General features: G+C 33.0%; 1 protein-coding gene across 9 annotated transcripts in view; it reads left to right on the forward strand.

Moving 5' to 3' along the window:
- LOC140439571 (alpha-amylase-like) overlaps nt 1-24,738 on the forward strand; it is a 54,144-nt gene extending 29,406 nt beyond the window's left edge. For 7 of the 9 annotated variants that reach the window (XM_072529565.1, XM_072529564.1, XM_072529563.1 and 4 more), the window contains exons 4-7: nt 3,959-4,163; nt 14,091-14,286; nt 17,232-17,552; nt 24,161-24,738. In XM_072529565.1, the coding sequence (XP_072385666.1) occupies nt 3,959-4,163; nt 14,091-14,286; nt 17,232-17,552; nt 24,161-24,558 (1,120 nt within the window). In that variant the 3' untranslated portion in view covers nt 24,559-24,738. Of the gene's footprint in view, nt 1-3,958; nt 4,164-14,090; nt 14,287-17,231; nt 17,553-23,945; nt 24,075-24,160 lie in introns of those variants that run through there. The other 2 variants (XM_072529562.1, XM_072529570.1) reach the window with 2 other exon arrangements.
- The last annotated feature ends 811 nt before the right edge of the window (nt 24,739-25,549 follow it).

The following is a 25,549-nucleotide window of genomic DNA, read 5'->3' on the forward strand; positions in this document are numbered from 1 at the left end:
ATACAAAATCGCCAACATTTAGTGTAACACAATTATTGTTATTTTTCGTGTTGCTCTCTTAAGTTTTTTCTCCCGAAACCGCTTCATCACGGTGAACGTCTTCCAAATCATCTTCACTCATGCCATTTTCTTCAGTTTTCTCTTCCGAAACCGCTTCATTATGATCAACGTCTTCCAAATCACTTTCACTCATATCATCAAATTCTGTAATTCTGTCTTCACTACTATCACTTTCCCAAGATTGATTACTTTCTTCCGAACTAATGTCCTTACGTTTATTTACTTTAATTTGGTTGGTTTGCTTGCTTCTTGGTTTTGCGTTAAGCGTATTCGCCGGCTTACATATTTTAGTTTTGACAGAGTTGTTGTTAGTGTTATTTATCAGTCGTTGCAGTACGTCTTCTTGTGTGATTATTTCAGCTTCAGCAGATATTGTTTTCCTGAGATTTTTGTTTGAGTCGCATCACGTTTCACAGCTTTTAGTAGAAGTTCTTTAAATGTAAGATGTTTTGACTGTGATGATCTTGGTAAGGAAAGTTCGTATTCACTTGTTAAGTGAGCTGGGTCTTTTGAAGTAAATGGAATGGGTGAATCAGTCAAAATAGTTTCTAGGGACTCCGTACCTCGGTTGATAGTCCCAGTTTTCTTTTTTGTATGTCTTCATCCCATCGTTTTAAAGCTAAGGGATCGAAATACTCCCGTGATATAACATTATGATTTAAAGGAAAAATTCCAGCTTTAGTAAAACCACTTATCAATATGCCTGGATCAGTGTCTCTCCAGATCTCTGCAATTAATTCTGAAAACATACATTTTGGAAAATTACTATTTAAACGTAAATAAACGACCTTTAACCTTTAATTGTGGCTTATTCCCATTTAAATAGTAATTACTTTAACATGCCTCAAGAAAATAGCTTTAGAACAATATACATTTTGGGAGTTTCACCCCAACATTTTTCCTCTGCCACTGGACCAATTTAGCATCCCAGCAACTTTTAAGAGACTTAAATACTGATAGATCTAGTGGTTGCAATAAGTGGCTGGTGTGTGGTGGCAGCTTAAGAATCATAATTTCATTTGCAATTGCTAGTCTTATCAAATTCACACCAATATTCGTTGTATGCCTGTCGTATATAACAAGAACGGGACGCTCTTTAGATAAATTCTTGATGAAGCTTTTTTCGAAGAAATTTTTAAAAACATTAGTTTCCATCCAGCCATTAATTGTTGTGGCATATGTAGTATTTGAGTAATCAGTCTCAGGTTTTGCTACCCATTGGTCTCAAACATGTTTGCCTTTAAAAATTATGAGTGGTGTTACTTTTTCTCCAGCGGCACTGCACCCCATAAGAACAGTTGTGTTTTGTTTACCCGTACCACTAGTTGTTATGGTCGCTGGCATACCCTTTTGTCCAACAATTTTAGTCTTTGACAGATCTGCACAAAAACTGGTTTCATCAAGGTTCCATACTTGTGCAGGTTTTTCTTTCAATACCAAATATTTAAAGTTTCGTCTAAAAGTTCGAAGTAACTGTATACAATAAACGGATCAATATTCTTCTTGGGAACAAACTGTACGCTTTGAGGCTTTTTAATTGAGAAATTGTACCTCTTTTTAAACCTTAGAAACCAGTCTTGCCGGGAACACTGTTTTTGAATTGTGCTTAATTGATGTTATTTGCTTTCACATAATCTGTTACAATTTGTAGCACCTTCTTCCGCGACAATCCAAATCCCCATTTTTCCATTTGTCGAATACAGTTGGTCTCTTCATCTTTAAATGGAATATCTGTCCTTCTTCCATACGTATCACTTTTCTTCCCCTTCTTCCCTTAACGTGATCCGTCAATGTATTCTTTGGGATGCCATAAATTCTACTGGCGCGGTAAATAATAATGTGGCCACTTTTTACTTCGGATACTGCTGTGATTTGGTGTTCTTCGCTATATGTGGAGCCTGTATTACTCTTCCGAATATAATTACGCACCATCCTGATTTTAGAATTCTGAAACAAAAGAAACAAAATTAAATTAAAATATCGAAAACACATTGGGGCTAGTGCGTACTACACAACGCACTGGCCCCCTTTAGTTATAACGCACTAGCCCCAATGCTGTTTTTGACTGGGGCAAGAGCGCCCTACATTTTTTTTAAATGAAGTAACCAATAAGACGTTCAAATATAGGTGGTACCACAAAACAATATAAAACTTCTAGTTACTCACCAAAAATCAGACTTCTAAACGCTTAGGTAAAACGATGAATTAAGATAAAATTTTCAAGGTCACCTTATACCATGCGATGATATTATTGCACGAACCTCGCTTCGTTAAGAATCAACAATAACTAAGACTGACGGTCGGTTGTTTGCGCGCTGGACTCACATATGTATTTCCAACGTAAGATACTAGATGGCAGCAGCTAATACATTCGTAATAAAAATTTAGATAACATTGATGCACTAGCTTCGCTCACGCACTTACCCCATCTTACCTTAAATAAAAATTAGATAAAATTAACTACCCCATCTTACCTTAAATAAAAATTAGATAAAATTAACTACCCCATCTTACCTTAAATAAAAATTAGATAAAATTAAATGAAATTTAATAAAAATAAACAAAATTAAATTAAATTAAATTAAATTAAAATAAATTAAATTAAATATAATTAAACAATTAAATAAAATAAAATAACATTAAATACAATTAAATAAAATTAAATACAATTAAATAAAATTAAATTAAATTTAAATTAAATAAAATGAAGTAAAATCAAATCAAATAAAAAAAAAATAAAATAAAATTTAAAACTATGGCACCGTGCGTAGACGATAAGAAAGCTATGCTTTCATTCCAAGAGTACAACATATTTACTATTTTTTTATTTTTTAGAACCATTAGAATAAAATATTATGATAATCGAAATGAAATAAATTAATATAAATACATGATAATAAAAATATAAATGATCAATAAATTCTATTTTATGTTTCACAAATTTTGAAAATTACTATGAGTTGTCACGAATAAATAAATCAATGATTTAAGCTAATTTTAATTTTCCATGTTTGTTTCATTCTTGCTTATGATCTGAATTTCACACATGCTACGTCCAAAGTACAACAAACTTAACGCTATGAGTGGGTTTACTCCTAATTAAGAAATTATTGGGGAATGATATGAGGAATTTATTCCCGTTTACTAGAAAAATTAGAGGGAGTCAGGAAAAATTAGAGGGAATCAGGAAAAATTAGGTTGAGTGACTGTAGATGGCAGTTGATGAGATCTCTTGACGCATGGTCACGGGCAAAATCACTAGTATTGTACAAGCATATTAACGTGACCCAAATCTAGTATTGTATATTTCCGATTACAAATAAAAATTAGTAATAGACGAAATATCTTCTACTTGAAATTCTTCACCATGTTTTTTTTTGTTTTTTTTAGTGTCTATTCTATGTCAAACTAAAGTAAATGGATGGTCTTAATTGTATAAAATACTTTATAGTCCGAAAAATTATTGTTTGTATTTATGATTGTTACCTGAAGTTTCAAAATTTTGTTTGGTAAAATTCACCTTCAATAACAAAACTAGTTATTTTGAAGCCCCAATTTCTTTCGACTGCCGATGTATAAGTTCTTCCTTTAATTGCCTGTATTTGTCTTCTTTATTAACCTGTCTGTTATTTTTAGCTTAAGTCATTATTTTGTGCCTCAGACAAAAATTTGTTCTCAACTTTTTAAGTGCCATTCAATATAGGTGGCCATACTTTTTTTTAGCTTATTTTTTTACTCTTATAATATTCGACCTCATTTGATTTTCCCTATCTTCTTTCATACAATCATTATTACATATTATACATATCATTCATTGTTAAAATATGCTTTTCCTGCAATATGCATTGTCCTTTTATCTCAGTTTACTTCTTTAATTAAATCAAATACTTCTTCACAGAATCTACGTCGATGCTGTTTTCAATCATATGTCTGGGACATCTGGTAGGGGTACCGCTGGACACTCAAGTGACATTGGTTCTTTATCCTACCCTGCAGTTCCATTTAAATCAAATGACTTTCATTCTCGTTGTCATGTAAATAATTATCAAGACGCGAAAAATATAAGAAATTGTTGGCTCAATGGATTACCAGATTTAGATCAGGTTTGTATAAGGTATTATAATAATTTATTATATTTTTATGTTTAAAAAATAAATAGCAAAATCAACAATAGATTTTTTATGATTGTTAAATCAAAAATTAAATCTGTTAATTTGTAATCTCACATTAATCCTAACTTCCTAATTTTACCTATATAATTGTGATCGATTTCTATATTTTAATTTATTTATTAGATTAGTTTCCTTCCGGTAAAAACTAGATGAAAGTCAAAATATTGTGGTAATAATTTCATGGTGCTAATATTATTTATGTATATAAGCACCTCAGGCAAAAATTTATATTTGCCTTTTTGATGAATTTTGGTTTTATATTGTGCGCTTATAAATTAGGGTTAAACTGTTTTGTGTTTGTAATTGAACAGAATATTTGAGGGTCCTAGTATCAAAGTCGGCAATCTCCACTTTTTACCAAAATTGAGTTAGTTACACCAAATTGTTCGTATTTTAAAACACTATACATAAATAAAGAGAATAAGAATCAAAAACGGCATTATCCGCCTATAAAATAGCATATAAATTTAGCCTAAGAATCAAACACGGCAATCTCCATGAACGGTTTAGAATCAAAGTCGGCAATGTCCTCTTTGACCAATGAGAATCCTCGTAGTGACCATGTGATATACCACTAGGAGTCGTCTGGAGTCGCTGTCGTTATAATTTCTCGTAGTTTCTTTTTAACCAAGGTGCCAAGCTGTTTGTTTTTTATTTTGTTACTTTTTTAAAATGGAAACGGAAACTATTACAACTCCTGTTGAAAACAACAAAGCTCGCAAACGAATTCGCAATCCGTCCACATGGCAGCAAAATGTGCGGAAAAAAATGAGGTACGTTCTTTAAAATTTAGTTGTAGTTTTTACTCGAAAGGTTAGGTTTAAGAGCACATGTCATCCGTATTCAGATTTTATTCATATAATTTTTTGATTTATTTTATTATTAAAACTATTTTACATATTATAAAAAACTAATAAAAAAAACAAATGATTTGTTCAAGCTACTGTTAATTTTATAAGGTCAGTATTATAATTAGTTTTTTGAAATATGTTATCTTTTCAGGTACTCTTCATCACAGTTACCACAATTCCCTACTTGCGGCCACAAAACGAAGGCCTATCAATGTTCTTCTCTAACAATGAGAGATATCAAGTGTTTTCATGATGCGTTTTACGCAGTTAAGGACAAGCTTAGTCAAGATTCCTTTATTCTAAAATTTTGTACAGTTCAACTACCTAAACGTCACCGTCCAAAAAACTCTAGACATGAAGCAAAAACAACGTCTGTGAAATGCTTTGTACGGAATAGTGTAATAAAGCAAAATATTCCAGTGTGCCAGAAAGCTTTTTTAAACATACTAAATATTACGAAACATCGCCTCACCTACATTATGAAATCATTTTTAAAAACAGGAGAAGCACCAAAGGAAAAAAGAGGCGGTGACAGAAAAACTTCAAATTTTAAAGGAAAACAAGAATCAGTTCAAAAATTTATTAATACTTTTAAAAGTATTGAATCGCATTATTGTCGTTCTTCCACACGTATGCGCTACCTTTCTTCTGATTTGTCAATACAAAAGATGTTCCAAATGTATATTAATCAGTGTTCTCCAGAGGAGAGAGTAAAACCATCATACTTTAGAATGATTTTTAATACTAAGTACAACCTTAGCTTTACTACTCCCCGTACGGATATGTGTTCCCTATGCATTGAGTTTGCAGAAAAAATTAAAAGATCTATGGATGAAGAAGAGAAGAAAACATTGATTGTTGAAAGAAAAATTCATAAGCTAAGGGCTAATGCATTTTTTGAGTTGCTTAAAGAGTCACGAGATGATTTGATAACACTATCTTTTGATTGTCAAAAAAACCTTGTACTTCCTAAGGTCCCCGATCAAAGTGCCTACTACTCTAGGCAACTGTATTTATATAATTTTACCATAGTCCAGGGAACCTCTCAATCAAAGCTTACTGAAAAAAATGTATTTTCGTATTATTGGACAGAGGACGAATTTGGAAAAGGTTCCAACGAAATTTCTTCCGCCGTTTTTGACAGGCTTAACAAAATTGACTTTCACTCTGAAGTAACCACCATTAGACTAATGGCAGATGGCTGCAGTGGCCAAAATGAGAACACTACGCTAATTGGAATATGTTGCAAATGGCTTTCATCAAGAGCACCAACACATATACAAAACATCGAGGTAATTTTTCCGGTGGTAGGCCATTCTTTCTTGCCAGCTGATAGGGTCTTTGGTAATATTGAGAAAGATATTAAAAAACTGGAAGTTATATCGCACCCAAAAACGTATTTGGAATTGTTTTCAAAAATAGCTACACTTACTCACTTAGGGCAAAATTGCAAAGAGTTTAATTGGAAAGAAACAATCTCAAGTGTTTTTAGACCCACTGGTACATGGCATTTTTCTTTTAAAAATGCAAAGCGCTTTTTCCTAAGAAAATGCAAAACTGGAAATATTACCATTAGAGGAGAAATTAATTACAGAACTGATTTGCAAACATTTAAAAGTGTTTTAAAAAAAGGTTGTACGATCTATATGATTGACCCCGTTATTATAGAAAGTGGTCTGCAAAAAGTAAATTCACTTAAGCTTAAAGATGTTGATAAACTTCTCACCAAGCACTTTGGAAATACTTGGAGAACCATGGAAGAACTCAAATTTTTTGAAGATATTATCTTTAATAATAATCAACTAGAGCAGCTAGCAGTTCAGGAAGGAAGTGCTGATACAGTTCCAGATACTGAAAAAATGGAGGAAGCAACTTGTGAGTTCTTTGAAGAACTTCCTTCTATTTTAGTATAATATTTATATAATATTTTGTTTCTTAAATTACATTATTCTGAAAACAAAGCTGTTTTATTTTTATGAGCTATCATAAATAAAATTACCTGTAAAACTCTCCAAGGTAACATAAATACTTATTATGTTACTTTTATTATGTTCTTGCTCTTCTTCTCTAATTTTAGTATCAAAACCGGCAATATACACCTCTTAGTATCAAAACCGGCATTCTCCATCATTTTTTTCAATTTAAAAAAAAACTGTTAATAATTTAGGTAAAACTTCTTCACCATTTGCTGCCATTTGCCATTGTCTTATATATTAGACTATATTTGTTTCGATATCACCTAAAATACAGCCGTATAATTGTTTTGAGTTTTACTCAAAAGTCAAAATGATGGAGATTGCCGACTTTGTTACTAGGACCCTCATTTACCTCAGACAAGTACGTTTAATCATTTTTGAAGTTATGTTGGGTACTTATTTTGAGCTGCCAATTCACCATTTACCCCACCATCTTTGACTTCGAATTATTTTACATCGTTGATCGAGAAGTTCGGACATGGGGCATTCGAATTTGTACAATAGGTAATTAGAACTTTCCGATCATTTTACCACTTTTATATTTACATAATTTCAAATAATACTTTATGGTTTTAGCCTGTAGTTATGTAATAATGATCGTGATTAGTTGTATATTGTATTTTTTGTTTTGTTTATGATCCTTATTTTAAGAATACAATCCCTAAAGAGCGAAATCTTTCGAGATACACAACAGTATAATATGAATTATCTTTCAACTTACTGGCCAACGGATACAAACACAATACCTGATTTGTTAGACTTTTCCGTTACTAAGGTCATCTGATATCGTTTGTGAAATAGAATTAAAACTCGATTTGTCGTCAGGTCTCAGCCACATTTTATTAACATTCAGTTTAGCGGTATTTTGAATAAAACTGTGCCCAAATTATGTACAAAGTACACCAACTGAGATGAATTTCAGAAAACAATAAACAACAGCATTGACTAAACCACAAATTAAAAGAAGCAGATGATGTCAAAGCAGCAGTCAGTATATAACAACATAAATTTAAAATGCAGCCTGTCAAGCTACTCCTGATGTTTTAAATGAACCAAAGACCAAAAATATACCACTATACATAAAAAACTTTTACAAGAAAAAAGAATAGCCAGTGCAAGATGCCCTGTTACGGTTCTGTAACGATAAAATTTTTAAATAAAATATAATATTAATAAAAAAAAAATAAAACACGCCGCTGTTCAAATGTTAATAAAGGAATTATTTCTGTGGTCATATCAACGGGGTCTTTTCCTAAAGTGTAAGAATAGCTATCTATTGCGTATGATACGAATTGAAGCGAGATGGACATGTCTCGCCCAAATATTAGAACTAGTTTTGCAGCGTATACAAAAATATGGATGGGTTCGTCCAAGGTTACTTAATAGTGAAGAAATGAAAAACAAAAAGACATTCGAGATAAGACTGGGGAAGTGAAATGTTGTCATGTTGATGAAATGGAAAGGTTTAATACCGCAATTCCGGCAGTTAAAATTTACTTCTAATAATCGTCAATATTAGTGCTAGTGTAACGAACTTAGTATGCACGTTCTGTGTAAAAAGTTAAAGTGCCGGCTGGTTTTTCAACAACTTTTGGAAAAGCAAGGTAAATTTTACCCAATATAAAATGCAGCATAGAGCATAGCTGAAATCTAGGCCAACGAATAATTCGACACCTAATAAGAGTCCGAAGAACATCCATAAGTAGACTATTGTGCTTTCTTTTTCTTTAAAAAACCTAGGTTTCGGTAACGCGCTAAGGCCTTTAAGAAAATAAAAAATATACAATATGACTGAACAAATTTCTCATTAATCCGCAGTTTTTAGTAGTTTTATTCAATCATTTTTGCAATAAATCGTTTATACAGATTGGATTTTACTAAGTTCTAATAATATTGCATTTAAAAATAGTATTCAGTAAATAAGTTAGTATTAACATTAAAATTCAACTATAACTAACCTAACTAAAACCTTTAGGGTTTAAGGATAGGATAGAATTGTCCAGTCCTATCGTATAAATAGGTTGGTACCAATCCTTAGGGTATATAAATGTTTATTTCTTTATGTAGGTATTTAATGATTGAAATACGTTATGTCATTTTACCTAATCTACACAAGAATTTGTTATATTATTTTATATTAAACCGACTTTCATAACTTATTGGATTTTATTTCTAGACATAGTTTGTTGTTGGATTTACAGGTTGTCCTATTAGAATATAAAAATTTATATTCAATAATACAGGGTTTCTCAGGGTACCTAGTGATCCGTTAACATTACCAGTTGGTCGTAATTACTGAAACTCTGGGTGGTCCACTAAATCGAAGGGTCTTCAAGCGAAGAAATAAAAATCGCAAGGAACTGTGGGACAGTGAAGTTTTTTTCTGGGTTTAGAATTATACTAATCACCGGGGTTGGCTTGGTATCACTGTTCTCCCACATGCCCAATAACAAGAAACTAATTAGATTAGATAAAGCAGTATTACAGAGTTTAACTCACAAGCTTACCACAGCAGTGCAAATGTCCAGAAATAAATCATTTAATATATTCCAAATTTATCTCCAGATGACTTCTCAATCTGGAAAGTCAATAGAAGCTTTAAAAGAGCAGTAGTGACTGTCTTACCACGAAGAAAACCTGACAATAGTTGGGCTTGGTCAGATGATGAAAAAAATAAAGGTCTTTGCTGAGTATCTAAGAAATATTTTTACTCTACTCCAACTCAAAGACAACATTATTGATGATGAAGTTAAATTCTATATCGATAGTCCTTGTCTGATGAAGTTGTACATAAAGGAATACTGCTACTAACCATGATTGATAATAGCATGCTACGCATGTGTAACTACCAAATTCAATGTAAGTTTGCGCAAATTACCTTAATCGTTAAATCAGGAAAACCTTAAACAAAAGCATCATTATATCTACTAATAACCTTGCTACCCACAATCTCTAAACTGTTTGAAAAGATACTTTTAAAACGAATAAAAAAGCATTATCTAGTCAGCTAAAAGGTATAATGAAGCAGAAGGATTGATGACATAATAATAAGCTCCTTAAAGCAGCTTTAGTGGTAAAACTCTAGAAAGGTATTTTTATATTATATGATCAAACAGAAGTGACTAATATAAAATTTACCGCAAAATGCTAGTTTTCGACACAAAAACGGTACTTCTTCCTCTTCCTCCTCTTTATAAGCAATTCTGCTTGTTCATTGGCGAATTAATACTTCTATAGATCTATACTACTCGATCTTCCGATCGTCCGATACTTCTTCTGCCGATTGGTGACTTATTTCTTGCTATTTTGACGACACGGGTCTCCTTCATGCTGCTTATGTGGTGATTCCATTCTTTTTTTCTATTTCGTGTCCGTTCAGTTATACACCGTACGATACATTTTCTTCTAATGCCTTCACTTCTCTTTCGATCTCTCAGCGTATTTCCTGTACTTCTTCGCAGTACTCTCATCCCTGTAGTTTCCAGTAGTCTTTACATTGTGGCTGTGTCGGGTCTTGTTTCTAAGGCATATGTCATTATTGGTCTTACACTGGCTTTATAAACTCTTTACTTCATCTCAGTGTTAATATGTTTGTTTCGCCATATAGTGTTATTAAGGCATCCTGCCAGTCTATTTGCTTTTTGTACTTGATCTCTCACTTCTTTGTCCAGGTCTCTATAGATAGACAGTGTGATTCCCAGGTATTTTATTACCATTATTTTCTCAATACTGATGCCATCAATTTCTATTTTACATCTGGTTGGTCCTTTGCTGACTACTATTGTTTTAGTTTTCTGAGATGAGATTGTGATATTAAATCCTTTTGTTCTTATGTTAAATCTGTGGACCAGTCTTTGCAGACTATCTTCATCTTGGGCTATCAATATTGCGTCGTCTGCATAACAAAGTACTTTTATTTTTTGTTTCCCATTCTGTAGCATCTTTCTTTGTTAACGCTTTTGATGATTTCATCCATGATCAAATTGAAGAGCACGAGGCTCAATGGATCCCCTTGTCTTATTCCTCTGCCTATTTCTATAGGTTCTGTAAGTTTTACATCTATTCTGACTTTCATTTTGTTGTTTTGGTAGATGTTTTCGAAGGTTTTTTTAATACTTAGGGAAACTTCTCTATTATATAGAAGATAAATTACATCTTTGAGTTTTACTCTGTCAAACGCTTTCTTTAGGTCAATCATACACAGAAATGCTGTCGATTATAGTCTAGTAATTTCTCAGTAATTTACTTTATAACGAATATTGCATCTGTACATGATCTTTTACTACGAAAAACCTGTTGTTCATCTGCTAAATTATCCTCTGATTTATTAGCACTTGTAAAATTTTAGTTGTAAGTTTTAGCGTAGTATTTAACAAGTTTATACCTCTGTAGTTTTCTTGCTGTTTTTTATCTCAGTACAATTAGTTCGCTCGTCCCCCATTCTTCGAGTATTTTATTGTGTGTTATAATTTTACTAATTAATGTTGTTAATTGGTCTGTCATTGCTGCTCCACAACATTTTAGTAATTCGTTTGGTATCCCGTCTTCATCTCTGCCTTTCTGTTCTTCAGGTTATCAAGTATTTTCCGAACTTTCTGTACATTTACATTAAGTTCTTTATTTGTGACCATTTCTGGTGTTTCCGGCTCTAGCGTCGTTTGTTCTTCTTCTCCTGCACAGAGCTTTTTTAGGTAGTCAACTACTAGATAGTCAATTGACTACCTAAAAAAACGGTATTTAAAGGACCAATTGCTTTACGTTTCCAGCCATCGTAAGAACAAAACTAATATATCTGAAAACGCGGTGTCTGGGTATTTTATATACCCTTTAGTCAGACAATTTAAAACTAAATGATCATATGTACATTTCTAATGGGTTTTTTGGAAAGAAGAATGCATTTGTGTTTATAATGCGTAATTGGTTTCATGATTCAACCAGAACTAAAATATCTAGGACTTCACTTAGACGAAAGAGTTATTCCGAGAGCACACGTCAAGGCGAAAAAACGTCAGCTAGTCCTAAAAACTAGACAAGTGAATTATTTTATCGGAAGATAGTCACAATTATTAATTAGTAACAAAGCAACTGTTAGGCAATTTTGAAGCTAATTTGGATATACGCTGTTAAACTGGACGCACCATGAGAAACTCTCATGTCCACATGATAAATGCATCTTGTTTTATCTCCAATTTAACAATACATAAAGGTTTAAACATCCCATTTATTAATGATGAAAAAGAGCAAAAAACTACAAAAATAGGATGTTACACCATGAAAACCAATTAGTAAGTGAACTCTTCAAGCATCAGCAAGAGGAAAGAAGACTTAAGAATAACTGGTCAGAAGATCTCAGTAGACTGCGCGTCACGAAAAAGAGGCCACCTAGAATTTTGTAAGAATTTTTCAATAACTTTAAGTTTATACAATTTATTCTATTGTAACTAAATTCCCACAACGCAGAAACACTTCTAGCGTCTTTTAAAACTATGACTGAGAGATTTGTTAGATCTGTTCAAATTGTTACTTTGATTAATAATGGAATGAGTCAAAGAGAAGTGGCCAGACAGCTTGGAGTCAGTCGTTGTATGGTCCAAAAAATTTACCAACGATTCGTAGAGACTGGATCTCACGAACGACTATCAGGATCAGGCCCGAGAAAAATCAAGACGGCCAGAGAAAACCGTTCTTCACAAGGCACTTCTTTGAAAAATCTGTTCTTTACGACTAGATCAATCCAAAACCGTTTTCAAAGGGGTCACGGGTGGACTTTAAGCACTTCTACCGCGAGAAGAAGGTTGCGGGAATTTGGTCTAAGGGCTCGCTGTCCAGCAACAGGACCTTTGTTAACAGCAGCTCATCGACAACGCCGACTACAGTTTACTAGAGACCACGAGCATTTGACGATAGAAGATTGGAAAAATGTTTTGTTTAGTGATGAGTTCAGGATGGTTCTTTATGGCTCAGATGGTCGCACCAAAATATATAGAAGACATGGGGAACGATATGATGCTTGTGTTCGACGAGTACGTGTTGCTTTTGGAGAAGGATCGGTAATGTTTTGGGCAAGCATTTCATTCGAGGGCCGTACTGATCTCGTGTTTATTGATAAAGGTGCGTTGAATGCACACCGATACATTACCGAAATGTAATGAGCATGTAATGCCTTTTGTAGGGTTTGTCGGCGAAGACTTTATTTTTATGCAAGACAACGCGGGGCCACACGTAGCCAGGATGGTAACGCAATATCTGGAAACTGTCGGTGTGTCAAAAATGAACTGGCTGGCTCAAAGTCCAGATTTGAACCCGATTGAACATGTTTGGGACCAACTCAAACGAAAGGTAAGAAACAGAATACCTGCTCCAATAAATCGTGACCAGCTTCGGTTTGCGCTCATGGAAGAATGGGAAGTTTTTGCTCAAAACGACATCCACAATTTGGCCAATTTGGCAATCAATTCAATGCCAAATCCAATGAGGAGTGTAATTCACAATAAAGGTGGTAATACAAAGTATTAATAATCACGACTTAATTGTAATTTTATAAAGAAAACAGAAAAAATGTACAATGTTAATTTTTTTTTATTTTTCAATAAAATCATTATTTTAGAAGAAGATATTTTTTGACATTTGTTATTTAAAAAATGATTGCATACTGCTTTAGAACATATTCTTAAACATTACACAAACATCTAATGACAATCACTTGGTGGTATAAAAATTAAAAAATGGCAAACATTTTAGGTGGCCTCTTTTTTGTGACGCGCAGTGTAGATATTTTCTGGTGGACTACAACTGGAGAGCTTACCCCACATGACAACAACTTTTAACATATTTACTTTATCTTTTAGAGAGTAAATTGTAAATTTGCATTCAATAAAAAAAATTTAGGATTACTTAGGCTCCTCCTCCAATTTCCTAAATATTTTATTCATTTAAATTCTTTACATTACATTTGTACCATAATATTTTAAGTGAAATCCTGTTGTCTGTATATTATATTATAACTATTTTTTACACTGTTCTGATTACAGAGTCACGATTCTGTCCGTAAAAAAATTGTTGAGTACTTAAACCATTTGGTAGATCTGGGCGTGGCAGGATTTAGAGTGGATGCTGCCAAGCATATGTGGCCCGCCGATTTAAAAGCTATTTATAGCAGCGTTAAGGATTTGACAGGCCACGGTTTAAGCGGAAAACCTTTCTTCTACCAAGAGGTTATAGATTTAGGTATGATAAAAAGCAATTGTAATTTACAAGTTTGTTTAAATTATTTGTTTATTACAACTAAAAAATAATCAATTTCAATTAATTATACATTAATTTTTTTTTCGGAAGGGTTTTAAGTACACTATATATTTTATGTACTCATCATTACAAAACATTAGTAGCTATTGAATTGCTAAATGAATAATTGAACAATCTACCCGTTCAATACTATACTACTAACATATTCAATAATATTAAAGAAATTGCACAAAAAAACTATTCTATTCTTCTGTTAAGTTTTTTACAGTTTCAAATTTAGTTGTTATTTCAGCAAAGAGATTTTTAATGAGCATAGAGAGCTTAAGTCCTGTTATTAACCCTAGAATACGAATCATCGTAATTTTTACGACGCCAATGTCGTTGTTCTAAAAGATTGTGGAAGGGGTACACCAGTAACTCTCATGGTACAATTTGTACCATGAGTAAATCTCGCCCGCTCATCTATTCTTACATCAGTTAGTGTATATCGAAACGTTTTACAAGTACAGTTACGCCTACATTATTAGTGAAGTGCTTGCAAATGAGTACAGCTTCGTAAATATTATCAGGTACAAGAAAAAACGATATTATCAGTTTTGCTTTTTTTTCGTGTAAAATATAAATACGAAAAATAGAGACATGCACAGACCTGCCTGAAAGAACTTTTTCCAGATGAATCGGATAAAAATTCTGATAAATCAGAAAGTGGATCTGAAATAGAAGATGCCGTTTTAGAAGCATTCACTTCATCTGAATCAGAGTTCGAACCATCAAGCGAAAATGACCCAGATTCCGACCATGACTTGCCATCCAGTAGTAAAAAAAGAAAAATAAGGTCTAAAAAGAGTAATAAGTTGGAAACATAGTTTACTTCAGTGTTTTCATAAAAAAAAGTAATGGCTCTAAAATCGACAAGGAAAAGAAATTTCCTGCTCAGCAAACTCCATCAAAGGAAGAAGACTCTCCAGAAATTGCAGCTAAAGAAAAGCAAACTCGGTTGCCGTCGAGTCTTAAAGGTAAAAATTGACACAGGTGGTCCTCTCAACCAAAGGCCGCTACTAAAACTCCAAAACGTAACGTTTTGTTTAAGGCCCCTCTGATAAAACCAAGGAAGCACAAACTCCCTTTTCATTGTTTTATGAGTCCAGAGTCTCTGGCAAAAATTGTAGGATATAAAAAATGCTAAAATTTCTGTTAGAACACACAAATATAAAGTCGAAAAACTTACAAACTCAAAAGTGAATATTGACGAATTGCATGCACTCCTAGGACTACTTATTTTTGCTGCTGCCCAAAAAGACAATCATTTAGCGACAAGACAAATATGTTTGATGACAAAATTTCTGGTGCGATATATAAAGCAACTATGGTCCGGGAAAGATTTGAATTTCTTATGGAATATTAACGTTTCGATGATAAAATGTCTAGACCAGACAGAAAAGAAACAGACCTATTAGCAGCCATTCGTAAAATATATGGGATGATCTTATACAGAACTGCAAAACGTCCTATAAGCCCGGATCAGACCTAACAATCAATGAGCAGTTACTGACTTTTAGGGGAAGATGTGCTTTTCGGATGTATTTCCCAAACAAGCCAGCCATATATGGACTGAAAATAGTAATGCTGTGTGACGTACTGTAGTAGGAAAGGGAACTAAAACCAACTTAGGGTGTGTACGAAAGTAACCGTAACATAACCATGGATAATGGGTTTACCTTAGTACCGCTAGCCTTAGAGCTCTTAAAATCTCCTTACAATTTAACTATAGTTGGTACTCTACGGCAAAATAAAAGAGAAATACCTCCCGAGATGATAAATCTCAAAAAATCGTAAAATTGGTCATTGATAAAAACAATGCTATCCTATAAGACAAAAGTAAATAAGTGTGTGCTTCTTCTGGCGACAATCCACAACGGTCCAGTAGAATGTGATCCAACTGGAAAGGCAGACATTATTAAATTGTATAATGCAACCAAGTACGGAGTAGATACATTTGATCAAATGTGCAAAAACATGAACATCTCCAGAAAAACAAGAATATGGCCTCTTTGCCTGTTCTATTGCAAGATAAATATAGTTTGCATAAACTCTTGAATAATTTAAAATCATAACCAACAACGACAGAAGAAAAAAACCATCACCAGAAAAAAATTATAGTCATTTTGTCTGAACAACTGACAAAACCTTGGCTATAGCGTCATGTAAATTGGCCAACTTTAAACCGCTCGGTAAAGTTTCTTATTGAAAATATTTTAAATCTGGAGCCGCATCAAAAATGAATATGCCCTATTGTGTCAAAACGCGCCTTGTGTCAATTTTATCCGTCTAAAAAACGTCGAATGACAACCTATCATTGCGAGTACTGCAGACGTCCATTTTGTTGAGAACATGTCGGCAGTGTAGTTCTAAAATGTAGAATTTATGGTTTTTTTTGTAATTTTTAGGTTTTAGAAACACCTCTTTGTTCACAATATGTAATTTGTAAAATTAAGATAAATAAAATACTTTTCCAGTGACCCCATTTTGGATCATTACTACTCAGCGTAGTAAATTTTATGATGGTTAGTGTAAATAAAGGTAAAGATAAGATTAGTATTCTAGGGTTAAAATAAAACTAAATTTCAAATTTCAATTTTTTTAATCAACTCAAGGTTTTATCAAAAGAGGAAATTGCGAATCAAAATTAGATGTAGAATAATAATTTGTAAACACGTACAACTAAAACAAGCATAAAAACATTTAAAAAAGTTAATCAAACCGTGAATAAACCGTGTATAGTAAAAAACTCAAATATTTCCAATAATTTGGCATTTTAAGTAAATTGAATTTTTTTTATTCTGTACTATAAAATATAATAATTTTATAATACCTACAGCTTTAATATTTGGAAAAAATTATTTTTAATATTTAATATTTAATTGCAGGAGGAGAGGCGGTAAAGAAAACTGAATACAATAGCTTTGGAGCGGTGCTTGAATTCAAATACGGTGCCGAATTGGGTAACGCCTTTCAAGGCCGCAATGATCTCCACTGGCTAGTCAACTGGGGTCCAGAATGGGGTTTATTAGCAGGGACTGATGCAGTTGCATTTATTGATAACCATGACAATCAAAGGGGCAGATCGCCTGCTATTCTTACGTACAAGAATCCAAAGCCTTATAAAATGGCCATAGCTTTCATGTTGGCCCATCCATATGGTACTACGAGAATAGTATCAAGCTTTGCTTTTGATAACTTCGATCAAGGTAATAAAAATTGTATATTTTGGTCATTTAGTGTATAGCAAGTAGTTTTGTCTCCATTTTGTTCCCTTGTTCTAAATTATGTAATTGATGTCATGTATGATAAATGTAGGTACTGGTGTGTTTAGTGAATTGGTAATTTTTAGTATTTTTAAATTAGGTCTTTAACCATAGCTGAAAAATATTAGCGAAGTTAGATTATTGTCAAAGAAAAAATTGCGGAGGAGGTTTCTTTAGCATGCTGGTCGTCTAGTTCGTGTCCATTAAGACCAATGTGAGATGTGAGCTAAATGAGTGTAACGTTTGTACTGCGAGTATGAGGGGATTGGTATAGGTCTTGTATGATTTGTACTAGTTGGTGAAGAATGCTATATGATAATTTCAACCGAGAAGCACTTCTAAAATCTTTTGTAGAAGTAACTGCTTATCCTACATTACATAAAGGACTATATTATATGTTAATTTGTGTAATGTGTTTAGGATTATACGTGATGAAAAGGTATCATGTTATCATGTGGACTAGTTAAAGTAAGAGAGAGGTCTATGCCAGTTATTAAAGGAGAAATATGTCGAAGGAATGGTTTTATGGTAACGGTGAGATAGAAGCGACAAAAGATAGTCAGATGGTGAACTGGGTTGGAAGGTTTGCACGATGTAAAAGTGGCATATGATAGTAGAAGGTTGGAATGGAATGCAAAAAAGAAGAGAAAAACAGCAGTATTATGATTTGAATTAAGTAGGTTTAGATCAGATTTAGATGTGGTCATATTAATAATGCTACCATAATCCAATTTGGATCGAATAGGAGTTATATAAACTTTCAAAATGACTTTATTAGTACCTCAGCGAAAATGTAAGATTACTTTTATTAAGTTGAGTCTTTTCAGATGGTTCCCTCTGATGTTATTTATGTGTTGTTTCCGGCTTAGTCGTGGATCAAAAATCATTTTTAGAATTTTAGAATGTTTGGCAACAGATACTGGAAAGTAGTTGAGAGTGATTAGTAGTTCAGGAAAAGAGAATTTACTGGATATTATAATTTTATATTTGGTTGACAATACGGATTATCCTAGTTTTTTATATTGCTTTCAAGGAGTTTTGCAGGGGTTTTTTTAGGAATAAGGGAGTTAATATGTGTATATCCTTTGTAGCTAGAATTAGAAGTATGGGACTTATAATGAGGAACTTCATCACTCTAAAGATAAGATATGCAAAGCTTACATTTGGCTGAGATTCTAAAGCTTCTAAAAACTGTTTTATGAAATAATATATGATATTCCGAGCGCATCAGTTACGTTGAAAGCCAGATTGGTAACTTGGAATTGTTAATTTTTTTCCAGGAACCGTTTCCACGAAAGTCTTTAGTCAGCAAAATAGGATGATAAAACTTTTATAGGTGTCTGATCATTCTTATTAATTGGAATAAGAATAGATTAACGTCATTTACGTGGAAATTGTGGTAAACTTCAGAAAATATTGTAAAAATTTAGCAGTTCCTAAAGAGACATTTTAGAGATTTTTTTAATTATGTATGGAGTATTATTAGGACCAGCAGCAATGCTTTTACAAGCGGATGAAGCAGATTTTAGGGTAATATCCTAAAGGTTAACTGAAATATCTCCCTATCACACGTTTTGCGTATCGTGTATTTTATTACAAACTAGACTGCAACGTATGATGGGATTTTTAGTTTATTATAATTTAGATTTGTAACGTTACATGTTTGTTTTTTTTTTCTTTAAATAATTATTTTCTTTCATTCCTTAAATTTTATTCATTTATTAACTAGTCTCTTTCATTTTACTATTTTTATTCTAATAATAGCTGGCGCTCAACTCTTCGATCAAGTAATTAAATAGGTATGATTTAAATATATTTTATTCAAAATTAATTAATTATAAATTTTAAGACAATATTAAATAGAAAATAGCAAATTGGCAAGGATTTAATGAATATAATAATTATTAAACAAATTAGCTAAATTATATTAAAGATTATAAATGCATATGGGGAATAATACATTTAAGGATAAAACGTGTTGTGTAGCTTTATGTTAAGTCAAATAAAAAATCATAAAATTACAGATATAAAAAAAAAAAACTAGAAATATGAAATGTACTCACCCCAGACAAGACTTAACAATATAAATGAATTTATGACCAATATTGTTTGTCTTCAAGTTGTTAAACAGGATTTGGGAATGTAGTTGTTGGTTCCAAATGTAGCTGAATCTAAATACTTGCATGTAGGTATCTTCAGGTGGTCACTGAGTTTTAAATAGCAGCTGCAGTTGTTGTTGAATGGTCAACCATGTGGTGTGGAAAGTCTTTAACGAGGCTCGGGAGGTTCCACTCATGTGGTTTCTATATATTCTACCAAAATGTGGACAAGAAAAATTAATAAGATCAAAAAATTAAAATAATAAACCTTGTGTTAGTAACATCATAACTTTTTTAATACTTCCTTGCCATATGAAGATTACTACAAATAATTACAAATTTTAAGACAATATTAAATAGAAAGTAGCAAATTGGCAAGGATTAAATAAATGTAATAATTAGCTAAATTATATTAAAGATTATAACTGAATATAGGAATAAAACATAGAAGAATAAAACGTGGCGTGTAGCTTTAGATTAAGTCAAATAAGAAATTATAAAGACACTGGATATTGGTTAAATATTAAATATAAACTTACCCCAGAGAAGTTTTAACGATGTAAATGAATTTTCAATAGAAGCATGATGCACGATTCTAGATGAAGGATATTTATTAAAAATATTTTCTTTTCTGTTTTAAAGTACAGCTGTCATGACAGAAGTCATAAAGTAGTCAACTAACAGATATACTTTGTCGACTGAAGTAGGATTAGAAAATTTGTTTCAGACCCTATTATGTAAAACATAATTATGTAAAACATAATAGGGTCTGAATAAAGGATTAGAATATTAAGTGAAAATTAAAATTGGAATTTAAAATATGACAGAATAATTAGTAAATAGAAAGTTGATCAACGAGTTGAGCGCCAGTTATTTTTAGAATAAAAATAGTAAAATGGAAGAGACAAGTTAGTAAATGAATAAAATTTAAACAGATGGAAATAAAATAATTATTTAAAGAAAATTACAAACAAAAAGAGAAATCAAACGATTTCTACTTAGCGAAACCGAATTCAAATCTTAACCACTGTGTTTCCTAAAATTTGCGAAACAAACAGCTGGATAAATTACTCGGCAAGGGAATCTAAAATTGCATTCCACAAGCCGTTCATCCTGGTCAAAATTCGTAGTGAATTCAGTTTCTGGTACTTCAAACGAAGTAAATAACAAAACAGAATGACGGTATTAGATTTTTGTTTTGATACAGTGCAGCAACAACCGCTGATACGTATATAGTATATAGTTATTTTAATAACTATTGTCTAGGACGGGAGAGATTTTTGTTTTGGTTCAGAGCAGTGACTATACCGTTCTGAAGAGAACTAAGAAGGTCGAAATACGTATCAGCGGTTGCTGCTGCACTGTATCAAAACAAAAATCTAATACCGTCATTCTGTTTTGTTATTTACTTCGTTTGAAGTACCAGAAACTGAATTCACTACGAATTTTGACCAGGATGAACGGCTTGTGGAATGCAATTTTAGATTCCCTTGCCGAGTAATTTATCCAGCTGTTTGTTTCGCAAATTTTAGGAAACACAGTGGTTAAGATTTGAATTCGGTTTCCTAAGTAGAAATCGTTTGATTTCTCTTTTTGTTTTTAGATGGCGTAGTTACGTCCGTATATAGTTATTTTAATAACTATTGTCTAGGACGGGTGAGATTTTTGTTTTGGTTCAGAGCAGTGACTATACCGTTCTGAAGAGACCTAAGGAGGTCGAAATACGTATCAGCGGTTGTTGCTGCACTGTATCAAAACAAAAATCTAATACCGTCATTCTGTTTAAAATTGCAAACATGTGAAATTTATAACGTTACATACGTTTTGGTTAAGATCGACTAAAGGGATTATGTTTTGGTCTGAAAATTTGGGTTAGGTTAGGTTAGGTGAAATTATTATTAAATTTCGTAAAAGTCTTTTTAACCTTTTAATTTGAATATTTACCAAAGGAGCATTTCAATCTATCATTCGATATGAATATAAGGAATATTTTTATGGATGATGACGTCAAAGGTTTGTAATGAAGAGTTATCGTTTTCTGGTATTATATAAGTAAACTTTCGTAAGACCATTAACTGAGAATATCCGTTCTCATGTGTGCCGCATCTGACATGAGTAATAGACGTGACGGTATTTAATCCAAGTTCAGAGAAAGCTTTTTAGTTCAAGGAATGAGGGACACAGGGACTGATATTCGATATCAAAATTCTTTTAGATATTTCATGTAACCTCCTGATTAAGATCTAATGTTAAGGTTTTCAGATCGCGGAAGTGCCCCTAATATGACTTAACGACCACTGACGTAGCCGAAACTGACAGTTGAACCTCCGAAGCAAGGTGGCGACTTAGCTAAATTAGAAGTTAAAAAATTTATGATGTTATTGCCGAGAATCGAACCTGGGGCCTCCAGCTTGTTAAGCCAGTAGTATAGACACTGAGCTACGGCCACCAAAAATTTTGTTTTGAGTAGTTTTTAAAAAGTTTTTAACTGGTTCATTGGAAGACAGGTATATGCAAGAGACGGGTCAGCTTTGTGAGAGTACCTGTAGTATAGGATCTATGCCGAATGCTTCTGATAGATGATGAGTTATATGGTTGGTTAAGGTTAAGATGTATACTGGGGTCGGTTGATTGTGATAGAGTAAATAGTGTGAGTTGTTGCGAATATGGTTACCAAAATTACGAACGTTGAGGATTTAGAAATATATTTAGTATACAGCAAATATACTAATAGTCACTCGAAAAGGGTGAACAAAGGGGCGAAGAAAATAAACTTAGTTTTGGACTACTAACATTTCTTGTCACAAATTATATAATGTATTATAATTAAATAACAGAAAAGACAGTTAAGATTTGATTTCACGTATATTGCCACTGTATATGCGCTTATTCGTATTTTATCCTACCCAGATTCATCAAAGCAACTGGTACAGAAGCTCTAAAAGTGAAATCAAATCTTTTACGTCAAAATAAGCAATAATAAAATAGCTTCAATATGGACGCTATAGCGACGTCTGAGAATAAAACACCAAAGTAGAAATGAGAATATTTCTTGGTTGACGGAACCAAACTTCAGATTTTTTCCTTTAATCTGTGCCTTCTATAATTAAATACTCTAAGATATCTCAATGCCCAGTCACATCATCACCCCGTTCAACTCAATTCAGTAATCAATACTCTTCGACAATAATCACAAATCATCCGAAATCAATTAAATAAGTTAAACACTGTTATAAAACGGCTACCACAAAACTCAATTCAATAGGAGCATCCAAAAACATCTAAACCCCATTCGATCCAAAAAAGAAATCTTGCCGCCTGATCAACCCAAAATCTTTCTACCTATTATCAAAGGTGTCACTGACAAGATTAGTAGAATTCTTAATCCTCTGAACATCAAAACTATCTTCACTACTCACTCAAAGTCTCGTCAGATCCATAAAAGACCAAATCCCCAATGAAGACCATGGTGTCTACAAGATACCTTGTTCCAGTTGCCCAAATACATATATAGGACAGACAAACCGACAAATCCATAACCGTATTTACGAACATTCTATATCTGTAAAACATTTCAATACTAGTTCAGCCCTAGCCCAACATCATATTTATACAGACCACAAAATAGATTTCGAAAAAGCAAAAATCATCACTCCCATCCGCTTCTTATAATTGAGAATTATTCGAAATTGAAAAACGGCCTAACAACTTAAACACGCGCGATGATGCTAAAAGACGCGACCTCTACCCCAACCCATCCCACTCAGACCGTTTCCGATTATACCGTTCCCCTGCATACCGTTCCCGCGCATACTAAGAGTATAAAAGCAGCTACACAGGGTAAGACCTTTTCCTTGAAGAAGCACATAACTTAAACAAGGTAAAGACGGTATTAAGTAAGACCGGTCGTCATTCTACACTGAGGAGTAGGTGGATTGAGACCTCAATGCCGTTTGACGATTCTTGTATTTCTAAAGAACGTCACCAGTAAGGGGAGTAGGCAAATTAAAATCCCGAACTTGAACAGAAATATATCCCTCTTGATAATGACTTCAAAATAGGTGCCGAAACGTCGAGTTTTAAATTCTTAACGCGGTTCTTCCCGAGAACTTAGTACTAATAGATCTACACCTAATCATTTTAAATGCTGCTAAAACTATGATGGACTTTGGTTCTGTTTATTTGCGTTTTGTTTACATTCCTAACAGTCCCATATAATATCAATTTATCTTTTTAGTTAAAAAATATCTACAAATGGTTTAAAAGAAAAGAAGAATAACCGCAACAGTCGATTGAAGATAAAGGGACTGCATTTCTTCATTAAATAAGTGAGAATAAATATGAAATTCACACAGATGTAGTCCTATCTATCTCATATAAAGGAAACTTATTTTAATAGTGTCTACTACAAATACTGATACTTTGTAATATTTATGTGTGTTTAAACCTTAGGTCCACCTGTCCAACAACCTGGTTTCAACTCTGATGACACGTGCACAAATGGATGGATCTGCGAACACAGATGGCGTCAAATCTATAATATGGTCGGCTTTAGAAACGCTGTTGCTGGCACAGGTATCAATAACTGGTGGAGTGACGGTCACCAACAAATTGCTTTTGGAAGAGGAAATAAAGGTTTTATCGCTTTTACTTTACATGGAGACATCGATCAAAACCTTCAAACTTCTTTGCCAGCTGGAACTTATTGCAATGTTATCTCGGGTAGTTTGAAAAATGGTTCTTGTACAGGAAAAACCGTGAATGTTAATGCACGTGGCAAGGCCGCTATTTCTTTGTATATTACTGAATATGATGGTGTTGTGGCTATCCACGTCAATGAAAAATTGTAAAGTGACAGTTTTATAGAATATACTTATTAGCAATACAATATCTTAAGTTTAATGTATAAGTTGTATTCATTCGGTCTAAATAATTATATTAGAATTTTCCTACGTTTCTTATACCTTTTTAATACATTTCCTTGGTTAAAAGATATATCGTATGTGTTTAGATTATTTATTTGGCCTTATAATATTTATTTGGCGATTATTAATATTAGTTGGGGTAACCGGTAGTACTTTTTTACAGTTCTCAGTAAACGACAGACTACTTTAGACCTGTCCCTACGACAGCTACTGTTTCTCTCCTAAGCTCTCTCTAGGAAATAACAGGTCACAATCTTGTACTTAATCTAACCCCTATATATCCTTCCCTTCCCATACCTCGACCGGACGGTCGTTGAATATTCCGGACAAAGGGCATTCAATTTTATACACCAACCAGTACAGCAGGAATTCTACGAAAAATTGAAAGCAACATTCCAAATAAATAATTCTTAATATGCGGCGATTTTAACGCAAAAATTGGCAACATCACATAGAATGGCGACCAAAAAAATGTACTCTGAAAGTTTGACATATGTCAGAGAAACCAAAGAGAAGACCGCTTAATCGAGTTTCTATCACAAATAATTATTCTATTATGAATACTCGATTTAAACACCATAAACATCGACTTTATAATTAGAAAAGTACTGAAGGTAGGTCTAAAAATCAAATTCACTACATCCTCGCTAATATTCGCTGAAGATCATTATTCCAAACAGTCAGTTCATATCCAGAAGCGATATACTGTGGATCAGATCAACTTTCCTTGTAGCTAAAGTAAAGCTCAAACTTAAAGCGCCCAACAAGCGGAGAGAGACAAAGAAGATAGAACTAAGAAAGAAGGACGATTTTCTCCAAGAAGTGCAAAAAAGTATGTCCTCTATTGATAAGGGGACATCACCAGAAATATGGAAGACTAATCCACATTTTGTAATAACACCAATTAATTACCAAA

This window comes from Diabrotica undecimpunctata, chromosome 4 (assembly GCF_040954645.1).
Source record: "Diabrotica undecimpunctata isolate CICGRU chromosome 4, icDiaUnde3, whole genome shotgun sequence".
Lineage (NCBI taxonomy): Eukaryota > Metazoa > Arthropoda > Insecta > Coleoptera > Chrysomelidae > Diabrotica > Diabrotica undecimpunctata.